General features: G+C 46.4%; 1 protein-coding gene across 1 annotated transcript in view; it reads left to right on the top strand.

The window, feature by feature from the left end:
- Window positions 1–21,451: 21,451 nt before the first annotated feature.
- Window positions 21,452–22,563, top strand: part of HUNK (hormonally up-regulated Neu-associated kinase) — a 101,037-nt gene continuing 99,925 nt past the window's right edge. The window contains exon 1 of the mRNA XM_028116851.2: window positions 21,452–21,715. Coding sequence (XP_027972652.1) covers window positions 21,452–21,715 — 264 coding nt within the window. The remainder of the gene's footprint in view (window positions 21,716–22,563) is intronic.

Raw genomic sequence — 22,563 nt, 5'->3', positions numbered from 1 at the left:
AGAAGTTTGGTGAATTTGGAGTCTCTCTACCCTACAAAGGTGATGGGATGCTTGCTCCTCTTGCTAAGGCTAGGGAAAGGGGCTCCCGTGGGACCACTCAGAGAGCTTGCTCTGGATATCCCACAGCTGGAGAGACACAGCAGGCTGATGCTCAAGACAGAGCAGGCTGGTCCCCCAAGAGGGCACCTCCCTGATGGTGCTGTTGGCGGAAGGGTTGCTGGTCTCCACCTGCAGCCACAGCGTGATAACCAGCCCCCCTTCTTGCTCCTTCAAGCCTGGGCTGAGAGCTACCCCCACCTTCCCAAGCCCGGTGGGCTTCCCTTGCTTGTCGCTTTCCCTGCCCACACTTGTACTGGCCGGCCTCCCTTCCTGGACTTACCTTCCATTTTCCCCTCCCAGTGTGCCAACTGTTTCTAATGGGAAGGAACCTGGGTGTGATGCACTTTGATATTTTAGAAGATGATATTTATTCCTTTTCCCCCTAATTCAAACTGTAATTTATGCTGAGTGCACAAAACTTGGAAATGGGAGCCCAGTGCAGAAATGCGGGAAGGCTTGTCCTGGCTGTTCTTCCTTTCTGTGAGCTACCCTCAGTTCCTAGGGGATCCCAGCTTGGCCTGGAGCTCCAAATGCATCTATGTGCTGACCCTCCAATTTACATCGTCTTCCAGTTCTTCTCTTCTGAGCTCCGGGTTTGTATGTCCAAAAGCCTATATATATCCACCTGGCATCTGATGGAGCTCCTGATCTCTGCGCCCCACTGTCTAGGCTACCCTCCACCTGACACTCTGCTCCTTACCAGGCTGGCCTGTGGTGGTCAGGCACCCCCCCCCCACTTCTCCCCCTGCTCCCTCCCTGTCTACACTGAATCTATCATGAAGTCCCGTCAGCCCAACTTCCAGAGTAGATGTCAAATCTGTCCCCCTCTCCCTGCTCTGTGGCCATGCTCTTCACCTAAGGGGCCTTTTCACTCACCTGCACAGAAATCTTTTTAGGGTCTTCCTCCTTCTGTCCTTTTCCAAAAAGTCAGACTTGCATTTATGGGCTTTGATCATGACTCAATTTATTTGTATTAATTGTGTGCAGTGGGGATTTAATTTTTTCCCTTAGGTGATAACCCTATGTCCCATGACCATTTCTTGAATGGCTGGCCTCCTGGGTCCTCGCATAAAAATCGTCACTCTCACTGGTGCTAGGACAAAGTCCAAACTCCTTACGGTGAGCTGTGAGCTGAGCCACTGGGTACAACTGGGCGGTTTGCGTCCTGCTTGCCCTGCTTGGCCAACATGGTCAACGGGCTGACGTCCAGCCTCCTCTCAGCTTTGTGTCCTGCCACAGGGTAAACTTCTTCTCCCGAGGACAGGGTGCCTCTCTCTAGCTTGTGCCTGGTGCCCTGGCACCACGCCTTAATGGCCTGGCGTCTGCTCTCTCTCTGGCCTCATCTCTCATTGCTCTGTCCCTTGTTTCCAGGACTCCTGCCCCAGTGCTCATTCCCACCTCTGTGCTACCGCAGCTGTGGGTCTCTTTCTCTTGAATGCTCTTCACGTGACCTACTCATTCCCAGTCTTTGGGTCTTGGTCCAGATATTGCCTCCTCTGAGAGGTCTCCCCTAACCACCCTAATAAAATGACTGCCCTAGTGTGCACACTTACTTACACCATACACTGATGTGATTCCATCAATATTTAATAGATGCCCACCATGTGCTGGGCATGTTTTATGTGTTGAAGCAGTGAATCCAACAGACAAGAATTGCTGTCCGCATGCATGTTCCTTTCTAGTGGTAAGGGTCAAATAACAGATGTGACAGTTAATTTTGTGTTACCTTGGTTAGGCCGTGGCGCCCAGATTTTTGATCAAACACCAGTCTAGTTGTTGCTGGGATAATATTTTTCAGATGTGATTGGCATGGATATCTGTAGGCTTTGAGTAAAGCAGATGATCCCCCACTGTGTTGGTGGGCCTCACCCAATCAGTTGAAGACCTTAAGAGAAAAGACTGACCTCTGTCACGGAAGAAGGAATTCTGCCTCCAGCCTGCCTTAAGACTTGAGACTAGGATGTCAACTCTTCCCTGGGTCTCCAGCCCCCTGCAGATATTGGTATGCTTCCACAATCATATGAGTCAATATCTTTTCTTTTTTTTTTTTTAAGATTTATTTATTTATTTGAGAGACAGAGAGAGAGAATGAGTGGAGGGAGAGGGAGAGAGAATCCCCAAGCAGACACCCCATCAAGCATGGAGCCCTCTTTGGGGCTCAATCCCAGGCCTTGAGATCATGACCTGAGCCAAAATCAAGAGCTGGATGCCCCACCGACTGAGCCACCCAGATGCCCATGAGAGCCAATTCTTTAAAATAAACCTCTTTCTTACACACACACACACACACACACACACACACACACACACACACACACTGCGTTTATTCTGTTTCTCTGGAGAATCCTGATGAATACAATAGACAGGATAAATCAGTAAAATAAATGATCTAGCACACAGATCGTGATAATGCAATGGAGAACCCCCCTAACCTTCTCTGTTTCCTTCCCTGCAAGCATCTGTAACTGTCTCATTTGATGTTTTCTTTGTTCCCTACCTTGTCTACCAGGGTATCATTCACGGTTATTTGCTGTTCTGGTTATCTTCACTGCATAACAAAGTGGATTAAACAGCAATCACTTCATTGTGCTCACACATTCCACGGGCGAGGAATTTGGAAGAAAATTCCATGGGGATGAGTGTTCTCTACTCCATCAAGCATTGCCCTCAGTTGGCAAGACTCAAGGCTGTGGGCTGAAAGGGCAGAGGCTGCAGGAGACACTTCTCAAGAGGCTTCACTCATCTGCCTGGAGCCTGGGCTGGGAAGGCTGAAGAATGGGTCCAACCAAGACTTTGCCAGCACCACCTATATTGCCTCCCATGTGACCTGGGTGTCTCCCAGCACAGTACTTGGGAGGGAGAGCTCTCTTTCTTTCTTTCTCTCTTTCTCTTTCTTTTCTTTCTTTCTTTCTTTCTTTCTTTCTTTCTTTCTTTCTTTCTTTCTTTCTTTCTTTCTTTCTTTCTTTCTTTCTTTCAGATTTTATTTATTTATTTGAGAGAGAGTGAGTGAGAGAGAGCATGAGCGGAGGGAAAGGCAGAGGGAGAAACAGAGACTCCCCGCTGAGCAGGGAGTCCGACATGGGGCTCAATCCCAGAACCCTGGGATCATGACCTGAGCCGAAGGCAGACGCTTAACCAACAGAGTCACCCAGGCGTCCCGAGAAGGAGTTTTCAAGGGCAGGCTTTGGACAGGAAGCATTCAGAGAGAGCTAGGCAGAAGTGGCTTGGCCTTTTATGACCTAATTTCAGAAGTCACAGCGTACCACCTCTGCCATCTTCCAGTGGTGGAAGCAGTCTTCAGCCCAGATTCAAGAGGCGGGGACACAGATCTCCCAATCAGAAAAGATTTAAAAAATGGATTTAAAAAATGTGGCATATATATAACAGAATGGTATTCAGCCATAAAAAAGAAGGAAATTCTGCCATCTGGGGACTACATGGATGGACCTCGTGAGCACGATGCTAAGTGGAATAAGTCAGACGGAGAAAGAAAATACCGTATCTCACATTATGGAATCAGAAAAAAATCCAAACTCATCCAAACAGAGAGTAGATTGGTGACCATTGCCAGGGGTTTAGGGTTGGGAGAAATGGGTGGTGGTGGTCAAAGCATACAAACTTCCAGTTCTAAGAGAACTGAAAAGAAACATCAGGAGGCTTTCTAAAGAGAACAAGTTTTGGGGACCTCATGTACAGCTTGATGACTACAGTTAACAATACTGTACCGTATACTTGAAAGTTGCTGAAAGAATCCATCTTAAGTGTTCTCAACACACACACACACACACACACACACACACACACACACACTCAAGGTAACTATGTGAGATGATAGAGGTGTTAACCAACATTATTGTGGTCATTATTTCACTATTATACGTATACCAAATCATCATGTTGTACGCCTTAAACTTGCACAGTGTTACACGTCCAGTCTATCAACAAAGCTGGAAAAAAAGTTTCAGGTGATGTTTTTCAGACTATCTCATGTGCTCGGCACCTACCCCAGTTCCCAGCACATAGAAGATACTCAACATATATTTGTTGATTGCACACACAGAAAAACCCAAGCCAAACAAAATAAATGTTACTTATTCTCCTCTCTAGAGATAGCCACTATTAAAATATGATTCTATTATTTTTTCAACATATGGACTGTATCTGCATATATTCTTTTTGCTCAGTGACTGCTTCTATAAATACCACTGACATTATAATATTTTCCACTTAATATTATGACTTTCCCATGGCCACAAATTTTCTTCTACCCCACAATAGGGCTGTGTAGTTAGTTGCACATTTTTGGAGGTACCGTATTTTATTTATTTGATCTGCTGGTGTGAGGCAATTGGATTTTTCCCAGTATTTCACAATTAGTAAATACTACAAAGAACATATTTGTTGCATGGCTTTGAATACTTTTCCTGGAAATCTTTTAAAGATAAATTCCTAGAGGTAAGATTCCTGGGTCAAAAGGCATGTATGTTTCCAAGATTTCTGACATATATTCATACAATATGATTTTCTCATTTTTGAGGAATCAAAGCTGAACATTCAACAAAAGTCATGTTGCATGTTTTGAAATAGATTTATTTTCTTTAAAACAGTAAAGCATAAATGTATTTTCATCTATTCTAAGTGTTTATGGCTTTTGCTTTTTTTATAGTCGGTGTTGCAATAAATTCAGAAGTGCTTCTGAAAAGAAATATCAGGAGGCTTTCTAAAAATATCACATCTTTGCAAAAATGCTCAGATTAAAAATGGAGTGTGTCTCGAGCAATTGAATCCCACTGCAAACCAATTCATCTCCATTCTAAGGAGCAAAGAAAATTGCGTGGTGAGAGGCGTGACTGTAGCACATTACACATAGCTTGCAAACTTGTTTGAACAACACCCCAGAGTCTAGATGTACATGAAGAGAAAATTCAAGTTTTTAGTTTCATGACAGTGCTATGACACTCTATCCCTTAGAACGTGATAGCAGTCCATGAGTTTTAATCTTGTCAGGGATTATCCAATTTCTTTCATTTGTGCGCACCTTTAGTTATATTAATGATGGGTGTTATACTGATGCGTAATCTAACTTTTATAGTCTCACTAAAGTTGCAGAGTAAAGAACCATGCCTTCAAATATTGTATCGTATCATATGTTATATATCATATCACGCAGCTGTACTTGCATTTACAATTTGTGATCTATGTTTAATCAAGCTCTCCTTAAACTTATAAATTCTACATGCTTAAAATTTGCACATTCTATGAACCAATTGGTTTCACAGTATGTCATATTTAGCTTAGCTAGTGTGATGTCTAACTTCTTTAATGTATCAGGAGGATGGCCTCTAAAACATACATCTATCTGTTTCTATGTCTATCTCCTTTTGAGCAAACAATACTAGTGGAATAAAATACTAAAGGCTCCAAGTTTTCTATTAAAAATAAAATGATTTATAGTAATTTTCCTTTTCCCAAGTTCTAGTAAAAGGTAATTGACATACAACGTTGTATTAGTTTAAGGTGTACAACGTAATGATTTGACATATGTATGTATTGTGAAGTGGTTACTACAATGAGTTTAGTTAATATCCAGTACTTCATATATGTATAGTGACTTCTTTTTCTAGTGATGAGAATTTTTAAGAGCTTCTGTCTTAGCAACTTTCAAATATACAATATAGTCCTATTAACTGTAGTCAATGTGGTACATTATATCCCCGGGACTTATTTATCTTATAACTGGAAGTTTATACTTTTGATCACCTTCAGCCATCTCCCACCAACAGTCCCTCTCCCTGCCTCTGGCAACCACCAATCTCTTTGTTTCTATGAGTTTGTTTGGTTTTTTTTTTTTAGATCTCACATAAGTGAAATCATATAGTATTTGTCTTTCTCTGTCTGACTTATTTCACTTAGCATAATGTCCTCAAGGTCCATCCATATTGTCCCAAATGGCAGGATTTTCTTCTTCTTTTCTTCTTCTTCTTCTCCTTCTTCTTCTTCTTCTTCTTCTTCTTCTTCTTCTTCTTCTTCTTCTTCTTCTTCTTCTTCTTCTTCTTCTTCCTTCTTCTTCTTCTTCTTCTTCTTCTTCTTCTTCTTCTTCTTCTTCTTCTTCTTCTCCTTCTCCTTCTCCTTCTCCTCCTCCTCCTCCTCCTCCTCCTCCTCCTCCTCCTTCTCCTTCTTTCTCCTTCTCCTTCTCCTCCTTCTCCTTCTCCTTCTTTTAAAAGGTTTTACTTATTTATTTGACAGAGAGAGACCGAGCACAAGTAGGGGGAGCAGCATGCAGAGGGAGAGGGAGAAGTAGACTCCCGGCTAAGCAGGGAGCCCAACATGGGGCTCGATCCCAGGACGCTGAGATCATGACCTGAGCCAAAGGCACATGCTTAATGACTGAGCCACCCAGGTGCCCCAATTTTCTTCTTCTTTTTATGGTGAATAATATCATATATTATTATATAAGGATTATATAATACATAATCTCATTTTTATTCATTCATCTATTAATAAACACTTAGGTTGTTTCCATGTCTTAGGTATTATAGATAATGCTGCAATGAACATGGGAGTTCAGATATCTCTTAAGATAGTCATTTCATTTCCTTCAGATATAGAGCCAGAAGTGGATTTGCTGGATCATAGGGTGGTTCTAGTTTTCATTTTTTGAGGAGCCCCCATACTGTTTTCCAGAGTGGCTGCACCAGTTTGCATTCCCACCAACAGCATGCAAGGCTCCTTTTTCTCCACATCTTTGCCAGCATTTATCGTCTCTTGTCTTTTTGATGATAACCATTTCTAACAGGTGTGAGGTGATATCTCACTGTGGTTTTGATTTGCATTTCCTGATGATGAGTGATGCTGAGCATCGTTTCAGGTACCTGTTGGCCATTTGTATATCTTCTTTGGAAAAATGTCTGCCCGGTTTCTCTGCCCATTTTCAAGTCAGTTGTGTTTTTTATTGTGTTTTGTTTTGCTATTCAGTTGTATGAGTTCTTTCCATATTTTGTATATTAGCCCCCATCAGTTATATTGTTTGCAAATATTTTCTCCCATTCTTTAGGTTGTCTTTTCATTTTGTTGCTGGTTTCCTTTGCTATACAAAAACTTCTTTTAGTTTGATGTAGTCCTATTTATCTATGGTTGCTTTTGTTGCCTTTGGTGCCTTTGCTTTTGGTATCAAATCCAAAAAAATCATTGCCAAGACTCTTGTCAAGGAGCTTACTGCCTATCTTTTCTTCCAGGATTTTTATGGTTTCTTATCTTCAAGTCTTTAATCCATCTTGAGTTGATTTTTGTGTATGGTGTAAGATAATGGTCCAGTTGCATTCTTTGTGTGTGGCTATACAGAACACCCAACACCATTTGTTGAAGAACCTATCCTTTCCCCATTATATATTTTCTCCTTTGTCATAAATTAATTGATCATATATGTGTGGGTTTTAAGTCTGGGCTCTGTTCTGTTCCATGGATCTATGTGTCCGTTTTTATGCCAATACCATACTGTTTTGATTACAATAGCCTTGCAATATACTTTGAAATCAGAGAGCGTGATTCTTCTAGCTTTGTTCGTCTTTGTCAAGATTACTTTAGCTATTTAGGGTCTCTTTGCAGTTCCATACAAATTTTAGAATTGTTTTTTCTATTTTTGTGACAAGTAGCCTTGGAATTTTGAATGGGCTTGTATTGAATCTGTAGATTGTGTGGGGTGTACACACATTTTAACAATATTAATTCTTCCAATTCATGAGCATGGAATATCTTTCCATTTATTTATGTCTTCTTCAATTTCTTTTGTCAATACCTTTTTTTTGTCAATATCTTTTTTTAAAAACCAACTTTGTGATTTTCACTGATGGGCAACGACTTCCATACTCCTAGAGATCACTAAACTGTGTACAATTAGAGATGCACCGTTATAGAAAAGCAGACAGCAGAATTAAATAGAGCAACTTAGGGAAATATTAATCTTCATTATTTTGCCCATTTTTCATTATGTGTACACAGAAGCATGAATGCAATTAGAAATCTTTTAATGGCAATAAAGTTTGCAACCACCCATCTATGTGCATCTTTCATCAATACCTTAAGGTTTCCAGTGTACAAATCTTTCACCTCTGCTTAAATGTATTCCTAGGTATTTTTTTTATGCAATTGTAAATGGGATTATTTTCTTAATTTCTCTTTCTGACAGTTTGTTGTTAGTGTATAAAAGCACAACTGATTTTTATACATTAATTTTGCATCCTATGGCTTTATTGAATGTTTTTTAGTTCTAAAGTTTTTGGTGGAGCCTTTAGGGTTTTCCGTATATGAATATATCATCTATATATAGTCATCTGCAAATAAACACAGTTTTACTTCTTCCTTTCTGGTTTGGATGCCTTTTATTTCTTTTATCTTTTTCTTTTTCTTTTTCTTTCTTTTCTTTCTTTCTTTCTTTTTTTTTTTTTTTCTTTTTTTTGCTTATTGCTCAGTCTAGTACTATGGTGAGTGGATATTTTTGTCTTGTTCCTGATCTTAAAGTAAAAGCTTTCAGTTTTTCATTGTTGAGTATGCTGTCAGTTGTGGGCTTGTCATACACGGTCTTTATTATGTGGAGATATGTTCCCTCTATACCCACTTTGTTGGAAGCTTTTGTCATGAATGGATGTTGAATTGTGTCAGATGCTCTTTCTGCGTTCATCGAGATGATCTATAGTCATTTTCTTTGGCAGGATCATTGCAGCAGCAGATGACTATTCTGTAGCTGGGTTCGTTTTCAATGGTATTGTCACCATTCCTGATGCCCGCCTCTAATGAACAGCATTGAGATCTTTGTTGAGTAGGGGTTTCCTGCCATGTCTTTCTAAGTTCTTGCCCTTTTAACGTGTCTTCTTTCTGTGTCAGTTATGTGATTCTTGGCATCGTGAGGAATCCTTTGACATGGTTTGAACATTGGTTCAGCTACAGCTGTCCATGATTGGGGTTGTGACTACGGGCTCAAGTCTTGCTTTCTCATTTTCCTCACCAGTACCTGAGGGAAACTGGCACTTTCTCCCAGTTACTTCTCTGAAAATTTGTGCACAAAGGGGGTATAACTTGAGTTTAAAAAGGTAAAATAATTAATGATTGAAGATTTTTTTTGGAATCTCTAAATTATACCTCTGAAACTAATAAAAAATATATTATTTAACTAGCATAAATCTATAAATAAGATTAATAAAGATTTGAAACATAAGAACAGAGATAAAAATTGATATGATCTTTTTGTAAGTTAATAAAATCATTAATAAAATAGGTCCATGAAAGAAAAAATAAATAAAAAACTTAAAAATAAACTTTTTTTTTCAGATTAGTTCAAACTAGTTCATTTACATTCATTCAACAGTTCCAGGCAACAGTTTTTTTTGTTTTGTTTTTGTTAGACCAAGCAAATTTCTGTTATACCAAGGTATTTGTACTTTGTATCAGTGAGGACTTTGGGACTAGAATAATTCAACAAGTACGCATTTGAAACAAGGTGTCCTAGCTGGGTGAAGTCACCAGGGTTTCTGGGATGTTTGGGCTCTGAAGGATAACCTTGGACACTTAAGAGTGTCTGTATTATTTCCTGTCATTTTTATAGGATCCAAAAGTCCCTTGGCAAAGAAGTTTCCCTATGTAGTGATAATGGCTTATATCCATAACTCATGATGCCATGCAACACTGCAACTGAGTGTGTCTCCTGCCACTTGTGATGAGTTCCACACGTTTCCAGGGTCCCCATACCAAGTTTCAGGCCCATGTCATAGTTGTCTGATGCTATTTAGGGCTTGCAAAAATTGTGAAAAATACTTCCAAAATGTCTTTATTCTTTCTTTTTTAAAAAATATTTTATTTATTTATTTGGCAGAGAGAGAGAGAGACAGTGAGAGCAGAAACACAAGCAGGGGAGAAGGAGGCTTCCCTGATGCAGGACTCGATCCCAGGACCCTGGGATCATGACCTGAGCCGAAGGCAGACGCTTAACCGACTGAGCCACCCAGGCACCCCCAAAATATCTTTATTCTTGACTAAAATTCCAGGAAGTCCAGAAACTCATGGATGGCATAAATATATTGAAATAGAAGTACTCCACTGTCTCAACTCATGAATGACAACTCCTTCTCACATTTCTTTTACCTGAGGATTAAACTGGGGAAAAGTGCCCAGCATTTCCTCTCAGCATATTTCCATTGAGTTTTTGCTTTAACCTTGGTGCTTGGGTATTTATTTCTCCCTCGGTAATCTTCAGCATTCTCTGAGAGGCAAATGCACACCATTGGTAAAGTCACCAAAGCTTTATTTTATGTCTATTTTCGTTTGTACTGTGTACTGTATCACCAAAAAGTTATAATTTTGACTTTAAGCAAGGTAGACCTCATTGAAATCTTTAATACATTTTTTTTTTTTTGTTACAAGTCTGGACTCTGAACTGGCTATTGTGCATTTAGATTTGTTTGTATAACCATCTGTGTACCTATTTTTATTGCTTCTCTTTTGAGATTGGTTGTTACGTTGAATTTTATGCTTTTGATCTAAAAACGGCTTTCAGATTTCTGGTTTTCAGATTTCTTTTACTTTTCATGTCCATCTTGGCACTAGAGAACTCATTTATCTTTACTATTGTAATCACATCTCCCTGTTAAGGGCTAGCACCTCCCTCTTGCTTGAAGATGACACAGAGCCTTGGTCCAATCTCCCCTCCTCACCAAGCAGCCAGTAGCTAGGGATAAGTCACAGCATGATGACTGGTGAAGTGCCGTTCTGAATAAGGGAGCAATATGACCATATGTTGAAGAAGCTGTAGGACCTAGCCAATGTGTGCTGGCAGAAGCCAACAAAGAATGGAAGGTCTGGATTTGCAGGTGCTGGATCAAGGGGAGTGGAACAGGAAGTTGGATAAGGAAGAACTCATCAATTTGGGAGCACTCTCCTGGGATATTGGGTCTAACAAGTTGGGCAATGATTTTTTTTTTGGATCTGACATCAAAGGCATAGGCAACCAAAGGACAAATAGGCAGATGGGACTGCATCAAACTAAAAAGCTTCAGCACAGCAAAAGAAACAATCAACAAAATGAGAAGGCGGCCTACGGAATGGGAGAAAATATGGTTTGTGTATCTAATAAGGGGTGAACCTTCAAAATATTAAGGAACTATGCAACCCAGTAGCAAAGAAACAGATAACCTGATTTAAAAATGAGCAAAGGTAGCAGTGCCTGGGTGGCTCAGTAGGTTGAGCATCTGACTCTTAGTTTCAGCTCAGGTCATGATCTCAGGGTAGTGAGATCAAGTCCCACATCGGGCTCTGGGCTCAGCACAGAGTCTGCTCAAGGTTCTCTCTCCCTCTCCCTCTATCCCTCTCCCCACTTGTGCTGGAGCTCTCTCTCTTTCAAATAAATAAATAAATAAATCTTTAAAAAATGAGCAAAGGACCTGAATAGACATTTCTCAAAAGAAGATGTACAAATGGCCAACAGGTACATGAAAAAGTGCTGTTGCACTCATCACCAGGGAAATGCAACTTGAAATCACAATGAGATACCATCTCACACCTGTTAGAATGGCTATTTTCGGAAAGACAAAAGATAACAAATACTGGGGAGGATGTGGAGGAAAGGGAACCTGGTGCAGTGTTGGTGGGAATGTAAATTGGTGCAGCCACTGTGGAAAACAGTGTGGGGGCTCCTGAAAAAATAAAAAAATAGAAGTACCTTATGATCCAGCAATACCACTTCTGGTTATATATCTGAAGGAAATGAAATGATGATCCTGAAGTGATACCTGCACGCCCATGTTCATTTCAACAATACTCACAATAGCCAAGATATGGAAACAACCCATGGATGAATAAAGAAAGTAAAGTGTATGTATGCAATGGAACATTATTCAGCCATCAAAAAAAAAAAAAAAAGGAAATCCTGGCATTTGCAACAATATAGGTGAACCTGGAAGACATCGTGTTAAGGAAAATAAGCTAGATGCAAAAAGACAAATATTGCATGTTGTCATTTATAATGTGAAATCTAAAACTGCCAATGTTATAGAAACAGAGAGTGGAATGGTAGCTACCAGGGGCTGGGGAGGGGAATATGGGGGGAAATTGGTCAAGGGGTACAAAATTTCAATTATGCAAGATAAATAAGTTCTGAAGATCTAATGGATCAAAATGTGACTATAGCTAACAATGTTGTAAACTTGAAATTTGCTGAAAGGGAATATCTTCACACACACACACACACACACACACACACACACACACAAAAGGCAAGTATGTGTGATCATGGGTGTGTTCATTAACTTGATTGTGATGAACATTTCAGTGTTTAATATATAAAACCATCAAGTTGTATTCCTTAAATAGATACAGTTTTAAATTGTTAACTAAAACAATAAAATAGAGGAAAAAAGATATTAAGGTTTCCACCTTGCCCTTTCTTAAATATCACTGCATTTGGGGGAAGCCAACTGCCTTGGCAGGTGGATAGTCAAACTACCCTTTGGAGAAGTCCTACGTGACCAGGAACTGAAGTCTCCTGCCAACCATCGGCATGAACTTCCCAGCCATGCATCTTGGAATTGGATCTTCCAGCCCCAGTCAAGCCTTCAGCTGACTGCAGCCCCAGCCCACATCTTTCCTGCAACCTAAAGAGAAACCCTGAGCCAGAATCTCCCAGGTAAGTCACTCCCAAATTCCTTATCCGCAGAAACTCTGAAAGATAAGGAATACTTATTGCCATTTTAAGCCACTAAGTTTGGGGGGCAGTTTGTTACACAGTAATGGATAGTTAATATAGGGAAATGCCCAAATATTTCAATGACTCTTTAGGTCTGAATTGATCTCCAGACACCTAGAGCCTCATCATGGGTCCTCTGTTAGAGTGGAGGCGTATGGGAGTAAGATCATAAATGGAGTCTTGGCCCAGCTCCAGCTCGCAGTGGGTCCACCACATCCATGGACTCATGTGGTGATGCTTCCAGTTTCCAAATGTACAGCTAGAGTGGGCATATATGGTAATTGCCACAACCACTGCCTTGATTATTTGGCCTGTGGGGTAAGAGATATTGTAGTGGGGGAGGCCAAGATAGTTGTGCATCCCAAGAAGGATACGAGAGATTAGTTCCAATTTAAGGACCTGAAGGATGCAGATATGATGGCCCCAACATATCTCATTTAATTCACTAGCCTGGCCCCAGCAAGAACCACTGGATCCTGGACCATGACAGTGGATCACTGTAGACCCAGCCAGAAGTAGCACAAATTGGTGTTACTATGTCTGGTATGGTATTTTTTACTAAAGCAGATGAGCATAGTCTTTAATGCATAGTATGTGGCCCTTGTTCTGGTGAATGTATTCTTTTCCATCACTACAGGAAAGGAGGAGAAAAACACCCAATTTTTATTCATTTAGAACAGATAATAGTATATATTTATAGTTTTCCTTTGGGCCAAGTTAACTGTCCCGCTCCCTGTCATATATAGTCTGAACAGGACACCCTGAAGAGGACTATATCAACGCCTCAGGCCAATCAAATAGATGAGCAAGAAGCAGCAAGTGTAGTGGAAGCATTGATCAGTCACATGGGCTCCAGATCATGGAAAGTAAACTCCACATTTCAGGGGACTGCTACATCACTGTAGGAATCTAGTGGTCTGAGGACTCCTGGAATGTGCCGTCCGTGATAAAGGACACATGATTGCATCTCCCGTCTCCCATCACAGAGAAGGAAGCACAATGCTTACAGGTCCTATAATTCCTGGAGGTGGCATTTTCCATGTCTGGGAATACTCTTCTGACCCTTAGGCTGGGTTACACGGAAGGCTGCCAGCTGCCAGGCCCAGGGGGAGGGCTCTGGAGGAGATCCAGGATATAGGGCAAGTGTGCCAACTTGCTTGGGCTGTAGGAGCCCGCAGACCCTAGGTTACTAGAGACGTCAGTGGTGGGAAAAGACCACCATGAGCAGTTGACAATAAGTCCCAGTGGGAGAATCCTAAAGTAGACCCCTCGGATTCTGGAGTGAGGCCATGCCATTGTAGTGGGGAGTTTCGCATTCTTTCGAAAAGAGCTCGTGGTGCGTTGCTCCTGGACCCCGATGAAGATAGAGCATCTGGACCTGGGACACCCAGTGACCATACCTCCTGAGCTGCTCCTTACGGGCTGCATTCTGTCAGAGTCATCAGGTTAGAAGACTGCCTGAGCTCAGCAGCCTCCACGGCGAGATAGAAATGCTGCCTCCGGAAGCGACCGTGAGCAGGGTGAGGGCCAACGCAAGCTACGTAAGCACGCAGCTCAGACCTCCACACCCTGCCCCATTGTCTCTGCCACCAGCTCTCCACCAGCTCACACCCGTGGCTACATTGGGAAGGGAGATCCCCTTATGACACACTGACGGAGGAGGAAAAAGCAGGAGCTTTGTTCTTGGATGGTGTGTGGGTGGGGACATGGCAAAAATAGTCAGCTCTGGCTGCCCACGGGTTGGCCTTAAAGACACCAGTGAAGGGAATTCCTTCCAATGGATGGAGCTTCCATGGTGCAGCTGGTTAGCTCCCTGGTCTAGATGGAGAATATCTATCATCCATCTATCTCTCTACGCGCACAGACCCATCGGCAGTAAGAAATGACTTGGCCGGTCGATCAGATGCCTGGGAGGAGAAAAGCTGGAAGATCAGGGTTAAGGGTGGTCTGAGGTAAGGGCAGGTGGATGGACCTAAGACAGTGGGCACAAAGTGTAAAGATATTGATAGCCGTGCCAATGTCACCAGCAAACTACCCCCTTGAACAGAAGAGGGGCTAAACGACCCCATCTCTTCAACTGTTTTTATTTATTTGTTTGCTTGTTTATTTATGAATTCGTTGTTTTCTAATCTATGTTCCAGACACTTTCCATGTTGACTTATGACAACAATAACCAAGACCATCTCTATTTTTGCGGCACCTTCACTTATGTTTGCCTTATTTTAGCCCTGCACCTGTCCTGTGAGCTCGGAATGACAGAGAGGAGCTACTCCCTTTAGAGATGGAGAAAAACTGATGATCACAGGTCGTAAGTGCCCTGCTCAGGGTCACAGAGCCAGCCGGTGAAGAAGGTTCTGGTTTCCACACTGCTGTTCTGTTTGCTTTGGGCCTGGCCTCCGGCCGTGGAAGGAAACCAGAGCTGAGTCAACCAGCAGGGGGCGCCTGCCTCTTCTCGGCCGCAATCAGCCTGCCAGAATGCCCCCCTCTGGTGACCGGGGACTCCGCTCAGTTCCAGACTGCCCTTCCTCCCCACCCGCTGGTCACAGTTTAGAGTTGTCCCATTGAGTGTGCTTTCTCTCCAGGTCCCGCTGCAGACCCGGTGATGCAGCCCGGTTCTGCCCGGTGCCCAGCAAGAAATGGATAGGCGGGAGCACCCGTAAACTGAGGCCATACATTTCAAGCCTTTAGTGCTAATAATAGCCTTTCCCTTCGGGCCATAATACAAATGTGGAGCTTGGTATGGAGGTTTATCTTTGTGGCATGAATATTGATTTTTTTTTCCAAATATGTCTTTATGACGCATGCTTTCTTCAGCACAACTCTGTGTTTTTTGTTTTTTTCCCCCTACTTTCCCAGGTATTATGGTCTCCTCTTCTGCAGCGGGAGACCCTGTGAATTACAAATTCATTCAACCACAACAAGTTTGTATGGAGTTCTTCCTAAGTGCATACAGCACGTCACAAAAAGCCCAGCCTTGATGGAGCCTCCATCCTATGGGAAGGGAGGTAGAGAGCAAACAAAATAAATAAGGGAGACATAGGTTTTGTCACGTGGTGTTAAGGGCCACGGAGAAAAATCAAGCATAGAAGGGAAAAGAGGGAGTTGGGGGAAATTCGCATTGTGAATGAGGAGGTCAGCCGTAGGTTTGCAGAGTAGGTGACACTTGAGCAAAGACCCAAAGATGGTGAGGGAGCCAGCTCTGCAGGTGTTTGGGAGAATGGATATTCCAGGGAGCGGGCTGGTGCGTGTGGGGAGCAGTGTCTAGGAGGGTGTGGCTGGGTATCGTGAACAGAGAAACTGAGGTCAGAGACGTGAAGAGACAAGGGAAGGAGAACGGGGCGCTCATAGGGCAGGATGCTTCACAGGTCATGGGAATGATGCTGCTGTTGACCCGACGTAAGCTGGGAAGCCACTTCCAAATATAGAGAAATTCATGCAAGGAGAACCGGTCCAGAGGATTCTGTGTGAGGGCCTCTTCCTATAGAAAATTTTAACTTCCATTCCTTCTCGATAGCCTCTTTCTGAAGTTTGGGGGAAGGAGGCAAACTTTCACATGTGGAGTCCTGAAGCCTTGGGCTCCCCTCTGGCTGGGACGTGGGGGATACTGTTTTCTTACTGAAATAGCCGGGACATTTGGCTCGTGAGGACTGATGGAAATCAATCGTGGTCACAGCCTGGCTCTTGTAGGGGCAGCCATCAGCATTTTGCTCAAACAATAGACTTTTCTGGTCCGGAACATCAGCACAGTGCTGCTGGGGGGCTGTCGCAGGAGGGCGGGCTTGGTGCTACCACGCATGCCCCACCACCCTCCAGGTGCCATGCCAACCAAAGTCCAGGGCTCTCTCCTTTCCTGCAGGCAAATCAAGAGTTACAGGAGGTTCCACAGGTGTTGCTGAGCAGGCGTGCATGGGGGTTGGGAGACAGAAAAGTCCTTGCTTCATGGATCTGAAATTCTCGAGGGACTGAGAGACAGTAAACACATAAGCTAATGTGCGCTCTTCTGTCAGCTCCTGATGAATGGCATGAGGAAATACTGAGCAGGGTGGGGGGCAGTTGGAGGATGGCTCTCTGATGAGACAGCAGAGCCCTGAATGAAGTGAGGGACAGACCATTGCAAGTTGTAGAAGCAATGTGTTGCTGGTGCAGGGAGCAGCAAGGGCAAAGGCTCTGGCGTGGAAAAGAGCTCAGTGGCTTGAAGGAAGAGCAAGAGAGAGGTACAGCTGGTCTCAGGAGGCCGGGTGCTGAAGAGGGGGCCACCACCAGGATGAGTCACTTGGGGTATCTTTTCGTGGTGGTGGCCCATTAAAGGGTTTGCAGTGGGGAAGGGATGTGAGCTGATTCCCATTTTTAAGAGATGGTTTTGGCTTGGATGTGGAAGCTACACAACTCTGGATTCAGGGAAGAAATCCAACCTGGAGAAAATGCTTTGAGTTCCTCAGCAACAGGGACAACTGGGTTGGGGGAGTTCTGGGGCATTCTCGAATGACTTCTCTCAGTGTTGTGATGAGGGTATAAAAAGAAGTATTGATCAAGGTCACGCTCTGCTGATAAATGCCAGGCACCAGGCTGAATGCCTTGTGTGCATCACCTCATTTAATCTTCGTGCTTCCTTAATGTTCACAGATGAAGGAAACCGAGGCACAGAGAGGTGGTGAGTCACGATTCATTTTCATTGCCGGGTGTTGCCGGCAGCCTGCTCACCAGCACCACACCAGGCTGCTTCCACACACGCCTTTCCTTCAGGGGAATCCTTCCTTCCTCAGCCTTGCACTGTGCCATTCAACAGGGGGGTGTCGTGAAAGAAGAGTGGCGAACGTGAACTCTGGGGACATGGGTCCAAGTCCTGCCTCGAGTGTGTATTGGAAGCTTTGTCTGGGGAGAATTAATGAGAGCAGAGTTCACAAAACGTCTTCCTGGCAGCGTGTATTCATGCCTGCTGTCTTCGCTTTGCTCTCTGTCCCTTCCCCGAGTCACCAGTCACCGTCTTCCTGTCTCCCCCGCCCCCCCAGCCAACTTCCATTTCCTGCCCATGCCAGCCTGATTACTTCTAATTGTCTTTGACTGCTTCCAGCTGGGTCTCCCGAGCTGGCTGTTCTGTGGCAGCACAGAGATAGTTGCTAGCCATCTGGAGGGAGGAGATGGGACAAGAAGATGGGAAGGAAGGAAGTGGCTGGGACAAGTCAACGGACAAAGCTCTCTGTGGCTTTCCAGCCCGCCATAGTTGGTCATGTTTTTTTAAAGGGTTAACTCATCCAAGGTAGACAAGAGCTCATCTTGGGCACGACAGAAAGTTTGATTTGTTGACCCCCCCGCCCCCCCCGCCCCGCACCAAAGGCAACCAACGATATAACGGCAAAGGCTTTTGGAAGCTTATTAGAAATGTTCTTCCCCAGGACAGATGGAGTCTTGCAGTCAGGAGCCATGAAACTCTACTCACTGGAGAATCAGCAAACTCTTACTTTCATTCATTTAATCAACAAATATTTATTGGATGACGACCATGTCTTGGGCACTGTATTAGGTGTCCCGGGGCAAATAAAATGTAAAATAAGACACAGCTCCTGTTTTCAGTGAGTCTAACAGAAGAAAGACCCTCATGGTAAGTAATGTAGGACACAAGGAGAATGTGAAATGAATGATCCATAGTAAGAGAGAGTGGAGGTGAGCGATGAGGTGAGGAAGCCGGATCCTGGATGAAGACAACTGAAATGTAGTGCCCAAGGAGATCCCACAGGAGGATGAGAAATCTAGTTTAGGACAATTCATAGCGAATCTTGAATGCTGGACTACTGCTTTTCAACCAGATGTTTTCTGCATTATCTATTATGAGGGCAATCGATTTTTTTGGGTACTAATTTGTCTTACATAAAGGAATTTCTGGGGTTATTCCTTCTTAAACAAGACCATTTCAAAGAACAGGACTGGTGTAGTTCAAACACCAGTTCCTAAGCCCAGGCAAGCATAGGATTTGGACTTTTCTTTGGCATCCATCCCAGCTGATGGAATTAACAGTGAACTTGAATCAAACCCAGGCATCAGGCTTGAAAAAGATTTAATGGGCCTGGATTTTCTCTCTTCTTCACCCCTTTTCTGACCTCTACCCTGAGAGGATAATTAAAAGGAAAGAAAAATCTCTATTTTATTGTAAACATCTTCCACCATTTTTGTGCCTGAAGCTAACTTTTTTCCCCCTTAGGCCATAAAGAGACTTTGATGAAACCGACTCAGAAATTTGCCATATACCATAAAAAAAGGAACTTCCAAGTTTTCATATAGAGCCAATGTCCTAAATTTTTTTTTAATCACACTCTATTAAAACAACATTGGGGAAACTCCAAAATATTTTCTGAAAGAAGATTCAGTGTGGTTATGACCCCAAAGTGAGTTCCATATTTCTCGTTCACCAGATATTTGTTGACCATTTTACTTTGCAGACACCAGCCCTGGTCATTCAGCTCCCGCCTTCCCTCTCTCTACCCGGTGTTACTGTCCTCAGATCTGATTGTTGAATCAGACCCATTAAAGCGTTTGGACTGGCCTTGCAGAAACTGTGGGAGTGGGCTGTCGGTACAGCCCCTCAGCACAGTAAGAAAAATATTTGAAAAACATGTCTCATGTTGGGGGGGCGCCTTGCGGGGGCGCAGTGGCTTAAAGTGTTCCACTCTTAGTTTGGGCTCAGGTATGATCTCAGGTTGTGGGAGAGAGCCCCTGGTCAGCACACCCCTCAGCCACGAGCCTGCCTGCTTAAGACTGTCTCCCTCTCCCTCTGCCCCTCCCCTCTGTGCTCTCTCTCTCTCTCTCTCTCTCAAAATAAATCTTAAAAAAAAAACCCACACATGTAATATTGGAAAACAGGGACAATAAGACTGACAGAAAACACAAGCTTAGTCATAACGAGGCTGGTGACTCCTAACTTGTGAGTAGTTGACTATAGCATATTTAACATTTGATCTATTTAAGAGAGACGTTTCTCTGGGTCGCTTTTCAGATGGGTCAGAGAGCCCCCAACTGGATTAGTGACAGCTGTGTACCCCCCGCTACCCCCCCGCCCCCATCTCAGAGCACTGACGGGGATCGTGCCACACTCGTTCACCGAGGAGTCAATAAAGAAAGGAACTAGGTTAGGACCGAATCCTCCTTCGACTCGGATGTAATACCAGGGGTTAAGTACGCATTAAACGCTGGCGCCTTTCATCTGGCTGCTCAACAGGTAGTATTTTGTGAATGCTTTCCCCTTACCTCCCCCCCTCCCCCCCAAATCTTCTGCCTCCCGCGATTCCTCATTCTGGGTTCGGGAAGACGTTGGGGATCCTGGGGAAGAGCAGAGTCGTGAGTGCAGCCGCGCTTGTTTCTGCGGGATGAGCACAGTCACGGCGCGCTCAGAACAAAAGCCCCGACGAGCCGGGAGCGCGGATCGACCCCCTCCCGCCACCGCGCGCCGTGTTCCAATGGAAAGCGGAGGTGTGAACCTCCGAGCGGAGACAGCGGGCGCCCTGGTTCCTACGGTGCTGCCGCCACTACTATTGTTGCGGGGCTCCTCCTCCAGCACCGCCATCGGGGCTGCGTGCGAGCCGGGACAGACGCCCCGCCACCTCCCCGTCCTTCCTTCCACGCAGCGTCTCCCCATCCACCCAGGCTCCACAGGGCCCTACTGTGTGCCGGGCCCTGGACTGGACACCCACCGCCTAAACCCCCATCCACCGGGTTCGAGAGCCCTCGCTCCGCCCTCCCTTCGTCCTGCCCCGGGTGGGTGCGGCCGGGGGTGCATTTCAGCGCCGAAAGGTCCAGAAAGCCCGAGCCCGGAATCCGGGCGAGAGGCGCCGCGGGAGGCAGCCCGACTGGGGCGGCCCGGGAGCGCGCGTCTCCGAGGCCGCGCGGGGTACCCCTGTCTGGCGCTCAGGTGACTCCGCCGCCCACGCCGCCGCTCCCCTCCCCGGGCCCTCCCCTCTCCCGCGAGGGGCGAGTTCGGCTGTTGCGCGCGGCGAAGGAGGGGCTACGAGGGATTTGAAAGTGCACAGACTGCGGAGTGGAGCTCGCATCTGTTCCCGCCGCCCGCGACCGGATTGAATTTCTGCGAATTCAAACTGAATGGGGCTTTCTTCTGCTGCCTTCCAGAGGGCGCCTGCAGCCCGCCGCGCGCCGCTCTCGGGCGGGAGCCGTCCCCCGGCGCGCAGCTAGGACGAGCGAGCCGGCTCCGAGCCCGTGCGGGCCAGCCGGCGGCGGCAGAGCGGAGGCTGCGGACGCGCCGGGGCTCCGGGACCCGGCACCCGGCACCCGACCGCGCCCCCCTCCCCCCCCCCGCCACCCCCCGGCTCCCCGCGCCCGCTAGCGGGGCGCGACTGTCATCAGCCGCCGGACGGGACCCGGTCGGGGTCCCCGGGGTGCTGGCAGGGGCCCGGGCGACCCTCTGAAGAAGAACTTCTTGGGGGCGGGTCCCCGGTCCCCGGTCGCCCGCTATTGTCTGCGCTCGGCGCTCGGCGGCGGCCCGGGGGCGCGGGAGACGCGGCCCGGGCGGGGCCGGGCCCAGGGCGGCGGCGGGAGGAGCCCGGACAGCCGGAGGCGGCGGCCGAGGAGCTGCGAGCGCGGGAGCCGAGCGGAGCCGGCGGGCGGCGGTCGAGCGCGATGCCGGCGGCGGCCGGGGACGGGCTGCTGGGCGAGCCGGCGGCGCCCGGGGGCGGCGGCGGCGGCGCCGAGGACGCGGCCAGGCCGGCGGCGGCCTGCGAGGGAAGTTTCCTGCCGGCCTGGGTGAGCGGCGTGCCCCGCGAGCGGCTCCGCGACTTCCAGCACCACAAGCGAGTGGGCAACTACCTCATCGGCAGCAGGAAGCTGGGCGAGGGCTCCTTCGCCAAGGTGCGCGAGGGGCTGCACGTGCTGACCGGAGAGAAGGTGAGCCGCCCGGGGCGCGGGGTCCCCGGCCCTCGGGGCGGGAGGAGCGGCGGGGGACCCTGCCGGGAGCACTGCACCGGGAGTCCGGCTGCGTCGTCCCGGCCCTGCACGTCCCCTCCGCCTGCCTTTCCTTGCGGGTTGAAAGAGGGGACGAGGCCAACGCGCGCGCACGCCCCCGCGGCGGGCTTACCGGCTTGGCCGGAGGGGCGGTCTGGGGTCGGCTGCCCTGGGGGGGGGGGGGGCGGCTGGTTTACCCACTAAGCCAGCCGCAGCCTTTTTGCTCCTCGAAGAGCGCCGCCTGGTGGACACCAGCGCGGGGGATGGTGGAGGTGCTCTGTTCTTGGGGCCCATAGGAGCCCCACGTCAGTCGAGGGGCTGGAGCCAGACCATTGTGTTGCGTGGGCCATTACGTTTTGGGTGGGGGAGCCGGTTAGCCAGCCCTTGGGGAAGCTTAGAATCTGATTCCTCTCCCGGGCTTAGGAGGTGGGGGAAGGCCGAGACCCCGGGGACATTTTACACCTGTAGGCTGGGGCAGCTAGGGAAGTTTTTCGTGCTCAGGTGAGGGTTTTCCGGCCCCTCTTCCACCCACCCATTCCCTCCCACCCCTGCTTTCCGATCTCATCCACCCCTCCATTCCCTACCCATTCCCGTCTCCTTCCCTCCATCCCTCCTCCACTCTCTTCAGCCACTGGGTAGGAGCTGCAGTAAGGCCCCTGCTCAGGCCGGTACAGAACTACACACTGATATCCCCAAGCTTCAGGGTTGGGAGGTGCCTTCATATCTTCCTGGAAGAAGAGAAAGCGAAGGAAGATCCCCAGAGACCCAAAGGGGCACCCTCTCCAGACTTG

The sequence above is a fragment of the Eumetopias jubatus genome, unplaced genomic scaffold (assembly GCF_037043125.1).
Source record: "Eumetopias jubatus isolate StellerSeaLion01/CBP00866 unplaced genomic scaffold, mEumJub1_p1.0 scaffold_1, whole genome shotgun sequence".
In the NCBI taxonomy this organism is placed as follows: domain Eukaryota; kingdom Metazoa; phylum Chordata; class Mammalia; order Carnivora; family Otariidae; genus Eumetopias; species Eumetopias jubatus.
This window is presented reverse-complemented; position numbering and strand designations above follow the sequence as displayed.